The sequence below is a fragment of the Caretta caretta genome, chromosome 14, assembly GCF_965140235.1.
Source record: "Caretta caretta isolate rCarCar2 chromosome 14, rCarCar1.hap1, whole genome shotgun sequence".
NCBI classification, from domain to species: Eukaryota; Metazoa; Chordata; order Testudines; family Cheloniidae; genus Caretta; species Caretta caretta.
The window spans coordinates 3482447-3498352 of record NC_134219.1 but is presented as its reverse complement, the minus strand read 5'-3'; the positions used below and the strand labels follow the sequence as shown (position 1 = coordinate 3498352).

At 55.2% G+C, this 15906-nt stretch overlaps 1 protein-coding gene across 3 annotated transcripts in view; it reads left to right on the top strand.

Moving 5' to 3' along the window:
* The first annotated feature begins 2970 nt into the window (after positions 1 to 2970).
* KIF19 (kinesin family member 19) overlaps positions 2971 to 15906 on the top strand; it is a 32373-nt gene continuing 19437 nt past the window's right edge. For 2 of the 3 annotated variants that reach the window (XM_048817708.2, XM_048817709.2), the window contains exons 1-2: positions 2971 to 3493; positions 7244 to 7324. In XM_048817708.2, the coding sequence (XP_048673665.2) occupies positions 3455 to 3493; positions 7244 to 7324 (120 nt within the window). In that variant the 5' untranslated portion in view covers positions 2971 to 3454. Of the gene's footprint in view, positions 3494 to 6975; positions 7159 to 7243; positions 7325 to 15906 lie in introns of those variants that run through there. The other variant, XM_075119172.1, reaches the window with a different exon arrangement.

Sequence of the window (15906 nt, the reverse complement as noted above, 5' to 3'; positions counted from 1 at the left end):
TCTTGCAGGTGTTCGCAGGGAGCATCTCCCAAGCACGAGGGCAGCAGAGGAGAAAGCACAAAGGGGCTTGTTTGAAAGCGTATCAAGTGGCAACGGAGGCTAGCCTCAGGAGGCAATCAGAGATCGAGATCGACCTTGCGATGCTGAATGAGAGCTGCTCGGTCGGTGGGAATGGGCTGGGAAGAGCCTTGAAAGTGAAGACTTGTAGTTTGTTTGATGCACTAGAGCAGTGGTTCCCAACCAGGGATACGCGTACCCTGGACGTGCGCAGAGGTCTGCCGGGGGTCCATCAACTCCTCTAGATAGTTGCCTAGTTTTACAACAGGCTACATAAAAGGCACCAGTGCAGACAGAACAAACTAAAATTTAATACAGACACTGACTTGTTTATACTGGTCCATATACTATACACTGAACTGCCAGGGCAGTGTTTGTATTCCACTGGATTTATTTTATCATTCTCTGGTAGAAAGGAGAAAGTCAGCGATTTGTCAGTAACAGTGCGGCGGTGACGCTTTCGTGTTTTTGTGTCTGATTTTGTAAGCAAGCAGTTTTGAAGTGAGGTGAAACTTGGCATCTGCTAGACAAATCAGATGTCCAAGCGCCAGGCCAGGGATGGGATCGCTGCAGCAGCCTTATGAAGGGAGACGAGCAGGGAGATGGCACTTGTCGAGGACAGAGGAAAGGAGGCTGTGGAGATTGAGAGGTTGCGAGGCTGGCGAGGGCTCGAGTGCGCGGATGGACAGGGAAAGCTGTATCTCTGCAGAAAGAATCTGCAAGGTCTAGATGGAGACCCTCCCTCCACCAGTTTCTCAGCCATTAGCCCAATCTCCCCAGTGCGGATTCTCCCAACCCCCACCGACCCACGATGAACTCCTCCCCCGGCTTGCCCCTAGCCTGAGGGGAAGGGTCTGGCCCCACAGCTGGGAAAGGAGACAAGGATAGGAAAGGAGAGGAGAGGGTCCTCAACCCTCCCCAGCAAAGCTGTGCGCCCCTAGGGAATATGCTAGTTCCCAGCTCCCAGCCCCCTGGGCCTTAGCTAGTGTCATAGGTAGTGCGGTGCAGGGTAGGTGGCAGCCAGGACTCCTGGGTTCTACACCCAGCTATGCCTCTCATTCTCTGGCCTCGGACATGTCATTTCCCCTCCTTGTGCCTCACTTTCTCGCTCTGTAAAGGGGGGATGATGCTGAGGTTGTGAGGCCGAATTCCGGCTCCAATGCCAGGCACCCTAGAAACCCAACGGCACTTTGGGGCGACTGAGCAGACATGCGAGTGTGCTGCTGGGTGTATGGAACACCCCTGCGATGCAGCCAGCTCTGGGGTGGAACGAGGCGCACAGCAACTCAACCCAACAGTCTGAGGGCAGGAAGTGAAGAGTCCTTTTCCGATGGAGGTTGCCGGGGAAGTTAGGTTAGTAGCATGTAATGTCCAGAGAGAGATTTGGACAGGATCCCTCCTTTTGGTAGACGTGCTCGGGGATCTTTGATTCCTTCAAGAGCCAGGGCCTCAATTTTCCATCAAATCCAGACGCTGCTTGGGAAACCAACCAAGTGATTTTATAGGAAATAAAACTCTCTGCCCAGAAGCCAGGTCGCCTGCTGTCCCACAAACGGGTGATCTAAGCCCCGCAGCCCTGCCCGCATCCGTCTGAGCCTGACACCAGCTTCGCAAATGGCCACCGTTTTCTGCTGAAATAGACACCTTTAACAAAGCGACACCTTTAACAAAGCTGCACATTAATCCTCGGTCACTACCACAGGACACTCTGGTGCCACTCAAATCCCTACAGCGCTTCCTACCGTCTTGGCCGGCTGGGGCTCTGCGTAGGAACAGCTGCTGCCTCTTTCTGCCTCTGAAGCCGCCTGGTACATCTGGATTCCAGCTGGGCTGTGTTCTTCCAATCTATTGATTAAATCCTGGTGATGATTTATAGCATCTTTCCATTCTGTTTCCCCACGTTGCATGGACGCTGGCTGGTGGGGCTCAAAGAAAGGGTGTTAAGTGGTGAATGGGACGTGCACAACGCTCATGTTTACATCTCACGATAAAAGTCTGTCACAGTGCTGGGCCGAGATCTGGGAATGAAACTTAAGAGGCGAGTCCTCCGAGAGAGAGACAGACACACACTGTCCCCATTATCCACACATGCGGTCCCCCTACTCTCACTCTCTCAAGATGTGTCTACACTGTAAGCTTACTCCAGACTCTTACTCCTTTTTTCAGCCCTAAATTGCGTCTACACTGGAAGCTGCTTTGTGACTTTTACACATTTTTTTAGCCCAACCCCCTGTTTGTCCCCGACAGGCCCCAGATAAACCTTCCCCAGCAGTCTTAACCTAGAAGGACCTCAGCTGGGTGAGCAAGCACAGGTTCAAAGCACGCCAAACAACAGGTGTCTCTCTTTAAAGGTGCGTCTACACTGCACCAATCTTGCCGCGGCGTGTGGCATGCACCCGCTGCACCTTCCCCAGCATGGACATCAATAGCTGTGCAGATGGTGAGGCATGGCGTGGGCGAGTGAAGACACGCCTGAACCCTGTGCGTGTGTCCCCTACACGACCAAGCAGTGCCTCCCCTATGGACACTGCTGGTTTCAGCAGTATAGTCTCCCTCTGCCTCCCCGCAGCCGGAGCCTTCGCTGCCGGGAGTTGCTCCCCACCGCAGCGTGGACCCAGCCTGCTGTGCACGCCTCCTACGCGCCGTCACCAGCAGACGCGGCCTGGGTTGCCGCGAGGGTGTAGACACCACACCCGGGCACTTCCCGCAAAGCCACGCTTCGTGCCCCGCGCCACGCTTGCTGGGTAGACGCAGTTCACACGCCCAGCTCCCCTGTGGCAGAGCTGCATGGCACACACGCATGGGCACACACGTGTGTGCACACACGTGTGCACGCACACACAGGCATGCGCACACACCCCTATACCTGCCGCCAGAGGGCGAATGAGCGAAGCAGAGCCCAGCCCAGCTGCTTGTGTGCTACTGTGTCAACAGGAGCCTGCTGCGCTGCGGTTGTTGTGTACAGTTTAAAGATCTCCAGGGGAGCCGGCGAGATCCCGCAGGCAGCAAAAGCAGCTGGGCAGAGCTGGGCTGGCCCTCCTGAGTACAGCCCGGTCAGCTGGCGTGAGAGGCAGCCGGGGCTAGAGCTCCCCGAAGGGAGCAGGAATGCTGCACCCCAGCCCTTTGTGGCTCTGTAGCCTCCTGGGGGGCCGAGAGGACAAAAGGCCCTGAGCCCGTGGATGGGAAAGGAGCAGGCAGGGCTGGCGTCGTCCCTGCAGCCCGCCTCCCCCTTTTGTCTCTGGGAGGATTAGCCTAAGTCTCAGGTTGTTTAGGAAACAGCGGATGCAAGTGACAGGTCTGTGGAGGGGGGAGTGGCGGTTGCAGGGTCCTGAGAGCCATGCCTGTGGCAGCTGCTGCTGGCCCTCCCCTCTAGACCCTCTGTGCACCTGCCAGGATCATGAAGGAGGTGAAGGAGTCCAGAGACCAGCAACTCACGGTAAGTTGTTCTTTGCTGTCACTTGATTCGTGCTCAATGTGGGAGGGGGGACTGGCTGCCAACTGTGCCCAGTGTTGCCCGGCGGGCACACATCGGGAGCCCAGGGAAAGTGGGGAATTCCCCTTCGTGCTGCTAGCTAGTATGTGCTGGTTAATGATGCTCGCGTCCTGTCTGGCAGGGTGAAAAGGGCTGGGTGGCTGGTCAGAACGGGAGCAAAAGCTGGAGTTTGGATGTTGGCCTCAGCGCCTGGGAGGCTGGCGCTAGTCACTTGTCTTCCCTTGCCCCCTGCTCAGTCCAGAAATGCCCCGGATCCATTGGGTCAAGTCACTGTAGGTGTCTCGAGCTGCATTCATAGGTAAGGACTGGGCTGCCGCCGGCCCTCTGTCCCCGCGCTCGTTCCTAGCTGGGCAGGTTCTGTGGGACCCTGTAGTAATAGTGCCTTTGTTGATTGAAACGGTACCGGTGTTGTGCACAGTGACTACCTGTGTGTGAGCTGGGGAAAGAGTGTGAGTGTGAGTGACACCCTCTGGAGCTCTTACACACCTGGAATAAAGCCACACAGTGTGCTCAGGAGGTGCTACAGACCTCCACTGTGTAAGCGTGGCGTTGTGCACGTATATGCAAAATAATGTGTGTTTATGTGGCTAATATAGCTTGTGTGTGTACTGCACTCATAGAGATTAGTTTGTGAGTGAATTAAAGTACTAGCTATAGCCTCCTAGGGACTGGATTTTGCAGCCTTTGTCCTCCCACAGTTTGCTGTCATGAATTGCAGCAGCATTAGACACACACAAACCAAATGATGATGCCAATATTTTTAAAGGAACTGTTTACTGGAGAGCAGTAAAACTGTCTTCTAAAAAATCCCAGCGCCCCTCCAGATTTCCTGTTTTACTTTCAGAACAGAAGGAGAAAGATACTGCAGATCAAAGAATGTAAGAGGAACAATAAGAGCCCAGTCCCAGATGATACAGGGTGTTCTCAACTTCCTTTGGGGGCGACTTGTGGGATCTGAGGCTAAGCAGTGCACATTGTAAAGTGTGCATTGGATGCTGTATTGTGTGTGTGTGTGTGTGAGCAGCAAATGCTGGGTGTGCAGTGTGTAGGCATGCATGCCCTGGAGTGTAATCTCCCATAGTGCATAATGATATGGCTGGACTTTTATCTCAGTGCTCTTATGACCAGCCCCAGCCCCGTCTTGGTTTATATGTTGCCACCAGCCCCTCTGTGGGGAGAAAAGGAGTACTTGTGGCACCCTAGAGACTAACCAATTTATTTGAGCATGAGCTTTCGTGAGCTACAGCTCACTTCATCGGATGCATGCCGTGGAAACTGCAGCAGACTTTATTTATACACAGAGAATATGAAAAAATACCTCCTCCCACCCCACTGTCCTGCTGGTAATAGCTTATCTAAAGTGATCATCAGGTGGGCCATTTCCAGCACAAATCCAGGTTTTCTCACCCTCCACCCCCCCACACAAATTCACTCTCCTGCTGGTGATAGCCCATCCAAAGTGACAACTCTTTACACAAACGTTGCACGGTTAAGTTGGAGTGTCTCTGAGTAAGCATGTCAGTGTCAATAACCCACGGGTCCATTTGCACTGCGGGGTTGTGGTGGTGCCCAATAGCAGGGCTCAGGTGACGCTCCCCACACAATTCCCACGTGTGCCGATGTGCGTTAGTGCCTGGAAAGATGCTATTTTTTGATCTGTTCATGCAAGAGATTCTGGTCAGCGACGTGGCCCACCGATCGTGCTCTCACACTGATGCTTCATTAACAATAGACAATTGTTAAGTACCCAACTCAACTTGGCCTTTGCTAGGAAGCCAGGCCTGGTGTGGCGGATGACACTCACGTCTGCAGTATTTGCCACAAATGAGTCCAAAGACCTCGGTTTTTGGCTCTAGCTACTCTAGTTTCCACTGCGGGTTGGGTTCTGCCAGTTTTACAGTGGGGACCCTATCGAGTGGTTTGGGATGAGAGATCAGTAGAAGTTGGGGTTGGAGACTGCCAAATTGCAGAGGAGTCTGGGAAACTGTAGTTGCTCATGCGAGAGAGTTCAAGGTAAGTTGGAAGCAGAGCGCTCTGGGAAGGTACAAGTTAGCAAGGCCGGGCCCCAGGGTTGGGTTCCTGGTTTGTGAGTTGTTCAGGCGGGGCTTCTAATGCGGGTGGTTGAGAATCATGAATGTTTTATTGAAATGCTTTGGTGCTGGCAGTATGGGAAGGATGCTGGTGCAGATGTTCACATAAATAAAGTGGAAAGAGACAATGCAGCAGTGGTTGAGGCAGAATGAGGGTAAAGGACAGGTTCATATTAATTGGTAATATCATGAAGTAGAAAAGGAGCAGTTTTGCTAAATTGCAAGTGAGCGCCAATTAACATCCAAAGGATCCGGTGAGGCTCTGGGATTATAAGACTACTTCATGCTGTTGTCAGTGGACTGACCCCATTGATGGACTATTTCATCGCTGAGGGGACGTATAACTGTAGAATTATGTACGTGGAAATCGCATGCCTGTTTGCTTCGTGGATCATTTTTTAAAATAAATTTGGTTCTCATTCCTGATGGTTCTCTACGACCTAAATGTTCTGTGACAGCCCTAGAGGCTCAGACTTGAAAGCTAAATTGGATTTTATTGCATCTTTAGCTTTAACAACTTAATATTAATTGGGAACGTTTCAACACGAAGGATACAAAAGGTTACAAATCCGGGTGTGTTGCCACTGGGTGATGAAGATCTTGGCACGGTGTCCTGGCATACAGACAGCACCTGGCAGATTGCGGGCATGTCCAGGGCTCAGATACCCACTACTACTTGAATCAACCCCCTCCCAACTATAGGGCTTCTCCTCTCCTCAGTGCCCATGCCTCACCCCCATTAGCACCAGTGATGAGTGGGGGCCCGGAACTGAGCCCTATGTCTCATGCCACTTGGCTTTGGACTTTCTGGGTGGGACTCAGCCTCTTCCCAAGCTCCTGGTCCCTTTGTAGGGAATCTGACCATTATAGAGACTCTCCCCCAGACAGGCAGGGGACCCGCTCAGCAGTGAAACGCACACGGGGTAAATGAAGCGAAGGAGGGAATCGATGCCACAGTGTCTGGGGAGCTGGTCGGGACATGGCTGCACCAGGAATCACTAACCGTCAGCACCTTTGCTCTCACAGACCAAACCTTTTTGCAAATCCCAAGCACACCTTGGGCTGATGGATCAAACAGCTAGCGGGGAGCTTCGCTAATTGATGGATTTGATAAGCTTTTTGCAACCCAGACCTTCCAGTGGCTGGCCAGGCAGTGAAGAGCGCAGGGTTAGAGGGAGGGAAAAGCCCCTCTGTGGACAGACTGACTGAAGCTGTCCCTTTAAACTTGGCGACAGGGCTGGTGTGAGCAGCCGGAGTCACCGATCTGCTCCCAGCGGTGTTTTCTTTCTTCCAGGAAAAAGCTGTAATTGCTGTGTGCTGGCCATCGGGGAGGGCGCGCCAGGGCCTCTGCTCTGCCTCGCTAGAGAGGCGATGCCTCAGGTGAGGCGTGGGGTGGGGAATGGACATCGGCAGCAAAGTCGCTGTGCCAGGTGGGCGGCTCGCACTCAGCCGGCTTCCTAAGTGCTAGGAACTTTCGGAGACACACTGTGCCAGGCCGGCACCATGGCTCACGTGCAGGTGCCGATTCCCCGTCTCTTCTGCCTTCCCTCCACCGGCTCCGTTCGCCGCACACGTCTCTCACCCTCTCTTCACTCTCTTCCAGGTGGCCCTTCGGATCCGGCCGATCAGCATGGTGGAGCTGGAGGAAGGAGCTACTCTCATAGCTCATAAAGTGGATGAACAGGTATGGCAGGAGCATTCCGGGCAGGTGGGGGAGCGGGGGGCTTGCTGGCATCGTGTGTCGGGGACATTGCCCTGGCAGATCCAAGTTCAAATCCTGCCTCAGGTCTGAGTAAGTGGCTGTGATTTTGGTGCATTTTGTCAAAGCCCCCGGTGTCCAGTCTAAAGAGAAATGAACCTAGAAGATAGTCTGGCTGGGGGGCTGCGGGTCAGGATTCAGGGGCATTGGCAGAGCTGTGTGTGGAGAGCACAGGGCTGGGCTAGCAAGGAGGGGCCTGCAAGCTAAGAATGAGGTGCATTGGCAGAGCAGCATACAGAGGAAGCTCACGCTGCCCTTTCCCGCATTAGGTGTGACTGGAAGATACTTGGCAGTGTCTCTCTTGAAATCCTCTTGCTAACGGTTGTGATGGGAGACGGGAATGCAACAAGCAAAATCTTTCAGGAGCTCTTTCACTCGATGCCCTTTAAAAAGCAAAGAGCAAGGTGTTTTCATGCCGTTACGCTTGGTTTCCTTTGTTACTAGTTTTGCATTGAATCTCCTGCTTCCCAAGGTGCTAGGGAAGTGCCGGTAGAATTGTACCTACTGGGCCCATGTGCCCACAAAGAGCGCTCCTGCTGGACATCTGAATACGGCTGGCCTGCCCAGCGCTCCAGCAGCCCCCCACCCTCCAAGGGGCCACTGGCCTTAATTAGGGGTCATTCTGACTTTCCTTTAAATCCAAACCAGCCAGTAAAACCTCCTCCCTTGGGACTGCCCAAGAAGAAGCGTTTTTAAATGCACACTGGGGACCCTTGCCCCTGGACGTGGCAAATGGCCTTGGAGCGCTACAATTCCTGTTCCTGGTTGTCAGTTGCAGCCTGTCTCAATTCCCGCTTGTGCTCTCCGCAGCTCGCTGAGCAGGAGCGTGGGTGGAAGGGCGGCCGCGTGGATGAGGCACTGGGCTGGGATTCTGGAGATGGGAGCCTCATTCACTACATCTCTCTGGGCCCCAATTCCCAATCTGCGAAAGTGGGGCCATTATCTTGGGCACACCACAGTCTGGTTAGTGCGTGAGCTCTTCAGGGCCTGGCCTGTCTCTCGCTGTGTTCGTGCCACGCCCAGCACCGCAGGTTGCGGGGGTCCCGCCGCGTGGGAATGCAGGATGCAAAAGATAAAAGAAAATGTCCCGTGCTAGGTTCAGTGAGGATTCTGTCAAACATGGCCAATCACTCACCCGGATCAGTCACACTTCAGATCAGCCTCGTGCCCCCAGAAGCTACTGGGCCAAAAACTAAACACTGAAAGGGAGGGAAAACGAAACCCAACCCCAGAATCAATCCCTACCTTCCCTGGGTGATGGGAGTGGCGGGGAGCCAGCTGAGAAAAGGTTAACAGCTGCATCATCCTTTCCCCCTTCTTAAGCCTTGCGCGTCCTTAGGAGGTAGCTCTGGGTAGCCCACCCATTGCTCTCAGGAGACCAAGTTTTCTCTGGTTTGTTGTTGTAGGGTTCATCATAAACACCAGGTTGCCCCTGCTGGTTTGTTGTAGGTCGCATGTGAGCCCCAGGCCTGCCCGTGCTGGTTTGTTAATGGAGGGTTGCTCATGGCACTGAAGCAGCTCTTTAGTGTAAGAAACCCTTGGAACAAACTCCACGGATCTGGCCCTTGGCTGAGGGTCTGGGCCTGTCAACCTTTCCCATGTCCCCTGGTGCTGTCTGATCCTGGCTGCCTTTGGCTTCCCCTTGCCCCATTCCATTATCGATCCAGCTCTATTAACAGCTGCTAAGCACTGGGGCCGGGTTACCGCTCGCCAGCCCCAGTGCGGCCTCCCGTCAGGAGGAAATTCAGCTGTGTTTATTAGCAGGATATTTTTACCCCCCTCGAGCAATTACGGGAAGAGCAGGCAGCCGTGAGCTCAGGGCTGTCTCTGCCATCTGTGTTTACCTGGGCTGAGCGCGGCATTAGGGGTCTCTCCAGGCAGATGGTAACTGGCTGGGCTGGAAGCAGGGCTGCTTCTAGGCAGCTGGGCCCAGGGTCACCAGGTGGGGAGCAGGGCAGACCAGGCCCCCTTCAAGGTGCAGCCGGATTGCGGGGGAGGGGGAGAGCTGTCTGTTAGAGCCAGGAGGGGACAATGGAAGTTCTGTTTCACAAAGGATTTGGGGTTTTGACATCTGCCTTCGCTCTGTATTGGAGCAAAGCCCCGAAAATTCCCAGAGCCTCTGTGAAGGGAAATTCCTTTGGGGGCAATTGAAACGTTTGGGTTTGACAAAATAGCAGCGGTTTGTTTGGCTTTTGGCTTCGCTTCAAAAGCGCACCGTTGTATTCCCTTCTGCAATCCGTTTCTGAAGGAAAAGGTCTTTTCAGCGTGAAATGCTTTGTTCCAAAAAGGCTGCAACGGGACATTTCAAAACTCCCCCCCCACCCACCCACCCTCCCATCTGACGTAAAATGAAATTCCAGCAAAATCAACCTGATGACCCAAGCGCGATGGAACATGGCTCCATTGGCATTTCCCCTCCAGCTCTGTGGTCTAGGTGTGTTTCCAGTGCCTGAGTGAGGGCCTGGCTGATGCCCAGACTGTGGGGACAGGGAAGGGGCGGTTACACAGCTTGCAGGGTAGGTTGGCAGGCTCCAGACAAGCAGGTTTTGGAGGTAATGCCCCACTGAGACGCAAGGGCTGTCCCCAATCTAAGCGACTGCCTTAGGCTCCCTGCAGACGTCACTGCGTCCGTTACACCCTGGTCATGTTTTCACAGGGCAAAACACTTCCTGTGGTCCCGCTGTATCTGGCAGCCGGCGCCCTCAGCCTTATCCAGGCCCTGGGTGTCAGATGAGAATGGGGCGGAAGGCGGGTGCCTTGGGGCTGTGCTGGGAGGAGCGTGTTCCCTGTCGCACTCATGCCATCCCCAGGCCCATCTTCCCCTCTAGGCTTCCTGCCTTTCTTTTCCCCTTCCTTCATTCCCTTCTTTGCAGCAATGGGAAGTAGGAATGTCCCCCAAGGCTTCTCCTCCCCCAGCTCCCAGGGCACGGCAGGATGACTCCCTATTGCCCAAGCCCTCCGGCTCTCACGTATGGAATCCTCCGGACAGTGTCCGGTCTGTTCACACACGCACGGCGCACCGGGCAGGACGGGGTGGGGTCTGTCCTAGACAGCCCCAGAGCTGGAAGAGTGGCGAGTTGTCCAGGGCTGGAACAGCAGGGGCTGTTGCAGGTGAGAAAAAGAGGTGACCTGGCATGTTAGGGCCCCACATCCCGGGGTGTTGGCAGAGCTAAGCTGGGGGAGCCCAGGCCTGGGATAGGAGGGGCTGCGGCGGGTCTGGGATCAAGGTGCCAGCACAACTGAGTTCACTAGCAAGGAGGAAAAAGTGCCCCGCGCTGACCTCCAAGGAGTGCCCGCCCCTTGCTTCGCTGGGACGCCAAATCCACAGCCTCCCCTTCTGGGCCTCTTTGGCTGATTTTCTTCCCCTGGTAAAACCGAGAACAAAGTCCAGGCTGAGGGAAGCAGCCATCCTATGCCCGTGGCTCTGCCCGCACCATGCAGGGGATCAGGGTGGGGGTGTTGGCCACTCCTGTGTGTGTGTGTGTGGGGCTGGGAGGTCAGATGCAAGCCACTTCTCTGGGTTGCCTTGGATAGCAGGTGCACCCTCCCCCGGGTGCACAGGGGCCGGCATGGGCCCCGCTCCGGCCAGGGGACAATGCTATCTCAGACGTGCACTGGCATGGTTTATCAGAGCACCTAGTCGCCGTGGCAACAAGTGTGCGCAGGCAGGGGGGTCAACGCTGGCTCCAAGCAATAGAACTGGAGACAAACCCAGCTGCCACGTCAGGGCCTGGGGGCGGGGGGGGCGGGGATGCCAGGGACTGGGGGTGTGGACAGGATCTCTCCTGATCCCAGCACGGGGGCTACGGGGGCTTCCTTGCAGCCTGTCTGATCCTGCCCCCGCCGTTCCCATGGTGTCAGGGATCTCTCCTGCCCAGCTCTGCCCTTGCTAGTTCCTGCGTGAGCCCATTCTGTTGGGGAGCCAGTGTTCGGGGCCCTGTCGCTGCCCTGTGCTGGAGGGCAGGGGGCGGGTAGCAGGACTTCTTTCTGATCTTCGTATTTATGATGCAAACATGGATTTTATCTAACAAAAACCAGTGCCAGCCGCCCTGGGAGACCCTACAATAACAAACCAGCACGTGTAGCCCTGCCCTTATGGCGACCCTTCCATAACAAACCAGTGTGCATAGCTCTTCCCTTAGGGGAGACCCTACAATAACAAACCAGCACGTGTAGCCCTGCCCTTATGGGAGACCCTACAATAACAAACCAGTGTGCATAGCTCTTCCCTTAGGGGAGACCCTACGATAACAAACCAGTGTGCGTAGCTCTTCCCTTAGGGGAGACCCTACAATAACAAACCAACATGTGTAGCCCTGCCCTTATGGCGACCGTTCCATAACAAATCAGTGTGCATAGCTCTTCCCTTAGGGGAGACCCTACAATAACAAACCAGCACGTGTAGCCCTGCCTTTATGGGAGACCCTACAATACCAAAGCAGAGCAGGACGCTACGGGAGCCCTAGAAGTACTTGCGATAGAAGGAATGCTGGGGGTGGGGGGCTGGGGTGGGGTGGGAAGTGATGTTAACCCCTGTCTGGCGACCTGGCACCCAGTAAGTGGCTCTGGCACAGGGGATGCCCGCAGCCCAGGGCGGGAGGCACTCTGTTTCTCACCTAGGAGATGCTGGCAAGGATGGAAGTAGGGCAGGTGAGGTGGAGTGACGCCACCCCCTCCCCCCAGGATAGGGTTACACACAGACACCAGCCTGCCAGCCCGGCACTCGGGAAAGGTCAAAATCTGCATTGAAATGGGAGACAGGGAGAAGACAGTGGGGGGGGGGGGCAGCTCTGTGCTGGCTGTGTCCCGTCCCCCCCTTCGTATCCTCAGGGAAGGGGCTGGAAGAAGTGTCTATGGAAGGGCCGAGGACTGGTGGGGAGGGAGCAGCTATGGGCCAGGAGGTCTGGTGGATCCAGCCCTTCCCTCCCTAGTGTGCCATGGCCAAGGGGGAGAGTCGGGGAGAGCACCCCCAGCCAGGGTGAACAGCCCCCCACCCTGACTCCCTGGTGGGGGCAGCGAGAGTGCCCCCTGCTGGTTGCTGCCAAAGTGTGGGGGGCCCCCGCTGGCCCCTGTGGGGCAGCACTCCCTGCTTGTCCCCCCTGTGGAGGGCACCTTGCAGGAGCTGCCCCACCCTCGGCCTGCGTGGCACAGAGCCGCTTTTGTGTGTCGCTGGCCCACAGAGGACTGCGATCAAAGGCCCGGATCGGCACTGGGGAGGACAGTTGGATTCTCTTGGCACTGCGCACAAAGCGCTCGTTAAGGGCCGGCCCTGGCCCCGGGAACAATGCACAACGGGAGAGCAGCCTCTCCCTGCAGCTCGTCCCTCCTGTGCCGCTGTCCCTCGGCTGGCCTGCAAAGCCACCTGGGCAGTACTGGCTCACCCAGGCCTGGCAGCCAGCCCAGGGCGAACGTCCTCACGGCAGCCCATCCACCGCACGCTCTGCCCTGTCCCTCAGCCTCCTGCATTTCCCACCGCTGTCCCCGCAGGAGCCAGTCCATGGGCGTCAGCTGGGGCAGCTCCGTCGGCCTGCTGGAGACCCCAGCTGGGAATCTGGCCCAAAGCGTTTTATCCTGGGTTGTACTGGTCACCCACGTCCCCAGCCCCAAGCACATGTACTATCTCCCCGCAGCTTGTGAGCTTGATGGGCCATCCCCCACATCTGAGGGGGAACATACTCGCAAGACCCCTGTATCTTCTGCTGCCATCTCTTGGTTGCCTTGGCAATGGTCTTAGCATGAATACAGCAAGCCCTTTGTAAGAATGAGCCGGGGCTCGTTAGTGCCTGGGACTCCCCAAACGTGCTGTATGTAGGCGCTTACTTTAGGGTTGTTAACCTCTGGACCTTGCTGCAGCAGGATATCCTGGAAGCTGAGGGAGGCCCTAGTGGCTAGAGCACTGAACTGGGTTCTAATCCCGTTTTGACCACCCGCCCGCTGGGTAACCTTGGGCACGTCACTGCATCTCTTTGTGCGCCAGATTCCATCTGTAAAATGGCCTGAAATATCGGCCTCCTTTGTAAGGTGCCCTGAGATTAACTGATGACAAGCGTCAGAGAAGAGCTAGGGGTTGTGTTTTTCTGTGACTAGCCCTGGCATATGCCAGGACACTGGTGAGGATGCTAGTGACAGCTTGAGGGCACCATCAGATCAGCTGCTGGGGTTCCAGAGCTGTCCCCGTCCCCTGTGCAGCACTGCAGAGCTGGGTGTGTTTCATGGGGGCTTAGGGCTTCCTCTGAAATATCCTGCACCAACACTGGGGAGATCTGCCCGCTGCCTGGGATGGCCGGGGGTGGGATGCCAGGCTGGTGGTCCATTGGCCAGGCCCCTTCCCTGCTGTGCACAGGAGCCTCGCCTGGCCGGGTTGGTGGCTGCTGATCATATTACACTGAGCCCTGGCCAAGAGGCTCTGAGGACGGTTTTGTTCTCTCCTTGCTCTGAAACCCAACCTGAGCCTTGTTCCCACCAGTTCAAAGAGGAACCTGATGCCAGGCAGCAGCATGCGGAGCCAGGGGGCTGTTTGGGCCAAACACAGCAGCGCTGGGGGGTGCAGCTGCAATTCCAGTGGAACTAGGGTGACCAGATGTCCCGATTTTATAGGGACAGTCCTGATATTCAGGGCTTTTTCTTATATAGGCATCTATTACCCCCCACCCCCGTCCCAATTTTTCACATATGCTGTCTGGTTACCCTAAGTGGAACTTTCCACTTGCATGAGAGGAAAGTGATCAGGAACAGCCAGCATGGATTCACCAAGGGAAGGTCATGCCTGACTAATCTAATCGCCTTTTATGATGAGATTACTGGTTCTGTGGATGAAGGGAAAGCAGTGGATGTATTGTTTCTTGACTTTAGCAAAGCTTTTGACACGGTCTCCCACAGTATTCTTGTCAGCAAGTTAAGGAAGTATGGGCTGGAAGAATGCACTATAAGGTGGGTAGAAAGCTGGCTAGATTGTCGGGCTCAACGGGTAGTTATCAATGGCTCCATGTCTAGTTGGCAGCCGGTATCAAGTGGAGTGCTCCAAGGGTCGGTCCTGGGGCCGGTTTTGTTCAATATCTTCATAAATGATCTGGAGGATGGTGTGGATTGCACTCTCAGCAAATTTGCGGATGATACTAAACTGGGAGGAGTGGTAGATACGCTGGAGGGGAGGGATAGGATACAGAAGGATCTAGACAAATTGGAGGATTGGGCCAAAAGAAATCTGATGAGGTTCAATAAGGATAAGTGCAGGGTCCTGCACTTAGGACGGAAGAACCCAATGCACAGCTACAGACTAGGGACCGAATGGCTAGGCAGCAGTTCTGCGGAAAAGGACCTAGAGGTGACAGTGGACGAGAAGCTGGATATGAGTCAGCAGTGTGCCCTTGTTGCCAAGAAGGCCAATGGCATTTTGGGATGTATAAGTAGGGGCATAGCGAGCAGATCGAGGGACGTGATCGTTCCCCTCTATTCGACATTGGTGAGGCCTCATCTGGAGTACTGTGTCCAGTTTTGGGCCCCACACTTCAAGAAGGATGTGGATAAATTGGAGAGAGTCCAGCGAAGGGCAACAAAAATGATTAGGGGTCTGGAACACATGACTTATGAGGAGAGGCTGAGGGAGCTGGGATTGTTTAGCCTGCAGAAGAGAAGAATGAGGGGGGATTTGATAGCTGCTTTCAACTACCTGAAAGGGGGTTCCAAAGAGGATGGCTCTAGACTGTTCTCAATGGTAGCAGATGACAGAACGAGGAGTAATGGTCTCAAGCTGCAGTGGGGGAGGTTTAGATTGGATATTAGGAAAAACTTTTTCACTAAGAGGGTGGTGAAACACTGGAATGCGTTACCTAGGGAGGTGGTAGAATCTCCTTCCTTAGAGGTTTTTAAGGTCAGGCTTGACAAAGCCCTGGCTGGGATGATTTAACTGGGAATTGGTCCTGCTTCGAGCAGGGGGTTGGACTAGATGACCTTCTGGGATCCCTTCCAACCCTTATATTCTATGATTCTAACCGTCCCCTGAGCTGGACCTGGGGTGATAGCCACTGGGCTTGCAGGGCTTGCCTGGCCCTGGGCCTCCAGCATTTCCCAGCTGCCACTGTGGTGGTGCATGCAAATGGTGTGGATTCCTAGAGCCATCCTACTGGAGGGATCCCTGGATCCCTCCATCCCCCTGCATTTCCTCCTTATTTCAGTGCTCTGGCTGGTCTGCCTCGCTGGGCTCCCCACAATGGACCAGGCACAGCCGGGCCCCTGAGGCCACCCCCTCCAGAGCCAGCCTCTGCCTTCCCAGCCTGGCTGAAGAACAGCTTATCTTGTCCCGTGGGGCCTCAACAAACGGCCAGGTGCCTTGTGAATGGGGAGGGATGTCCCAGCAGCAAGTATGGGCCTGTCCTCTCTGCCGCAGCGCTGGGCCGCGCCCAGGAGCAGGAGCCGGGGCCAGCAGTGCTCACAGAGGACAAAGGAAGATAAATGTTTCCCTGGCGGGGGCCTGGGGCTCAGTGGGTGAAGAACACTGGGTAACGCAC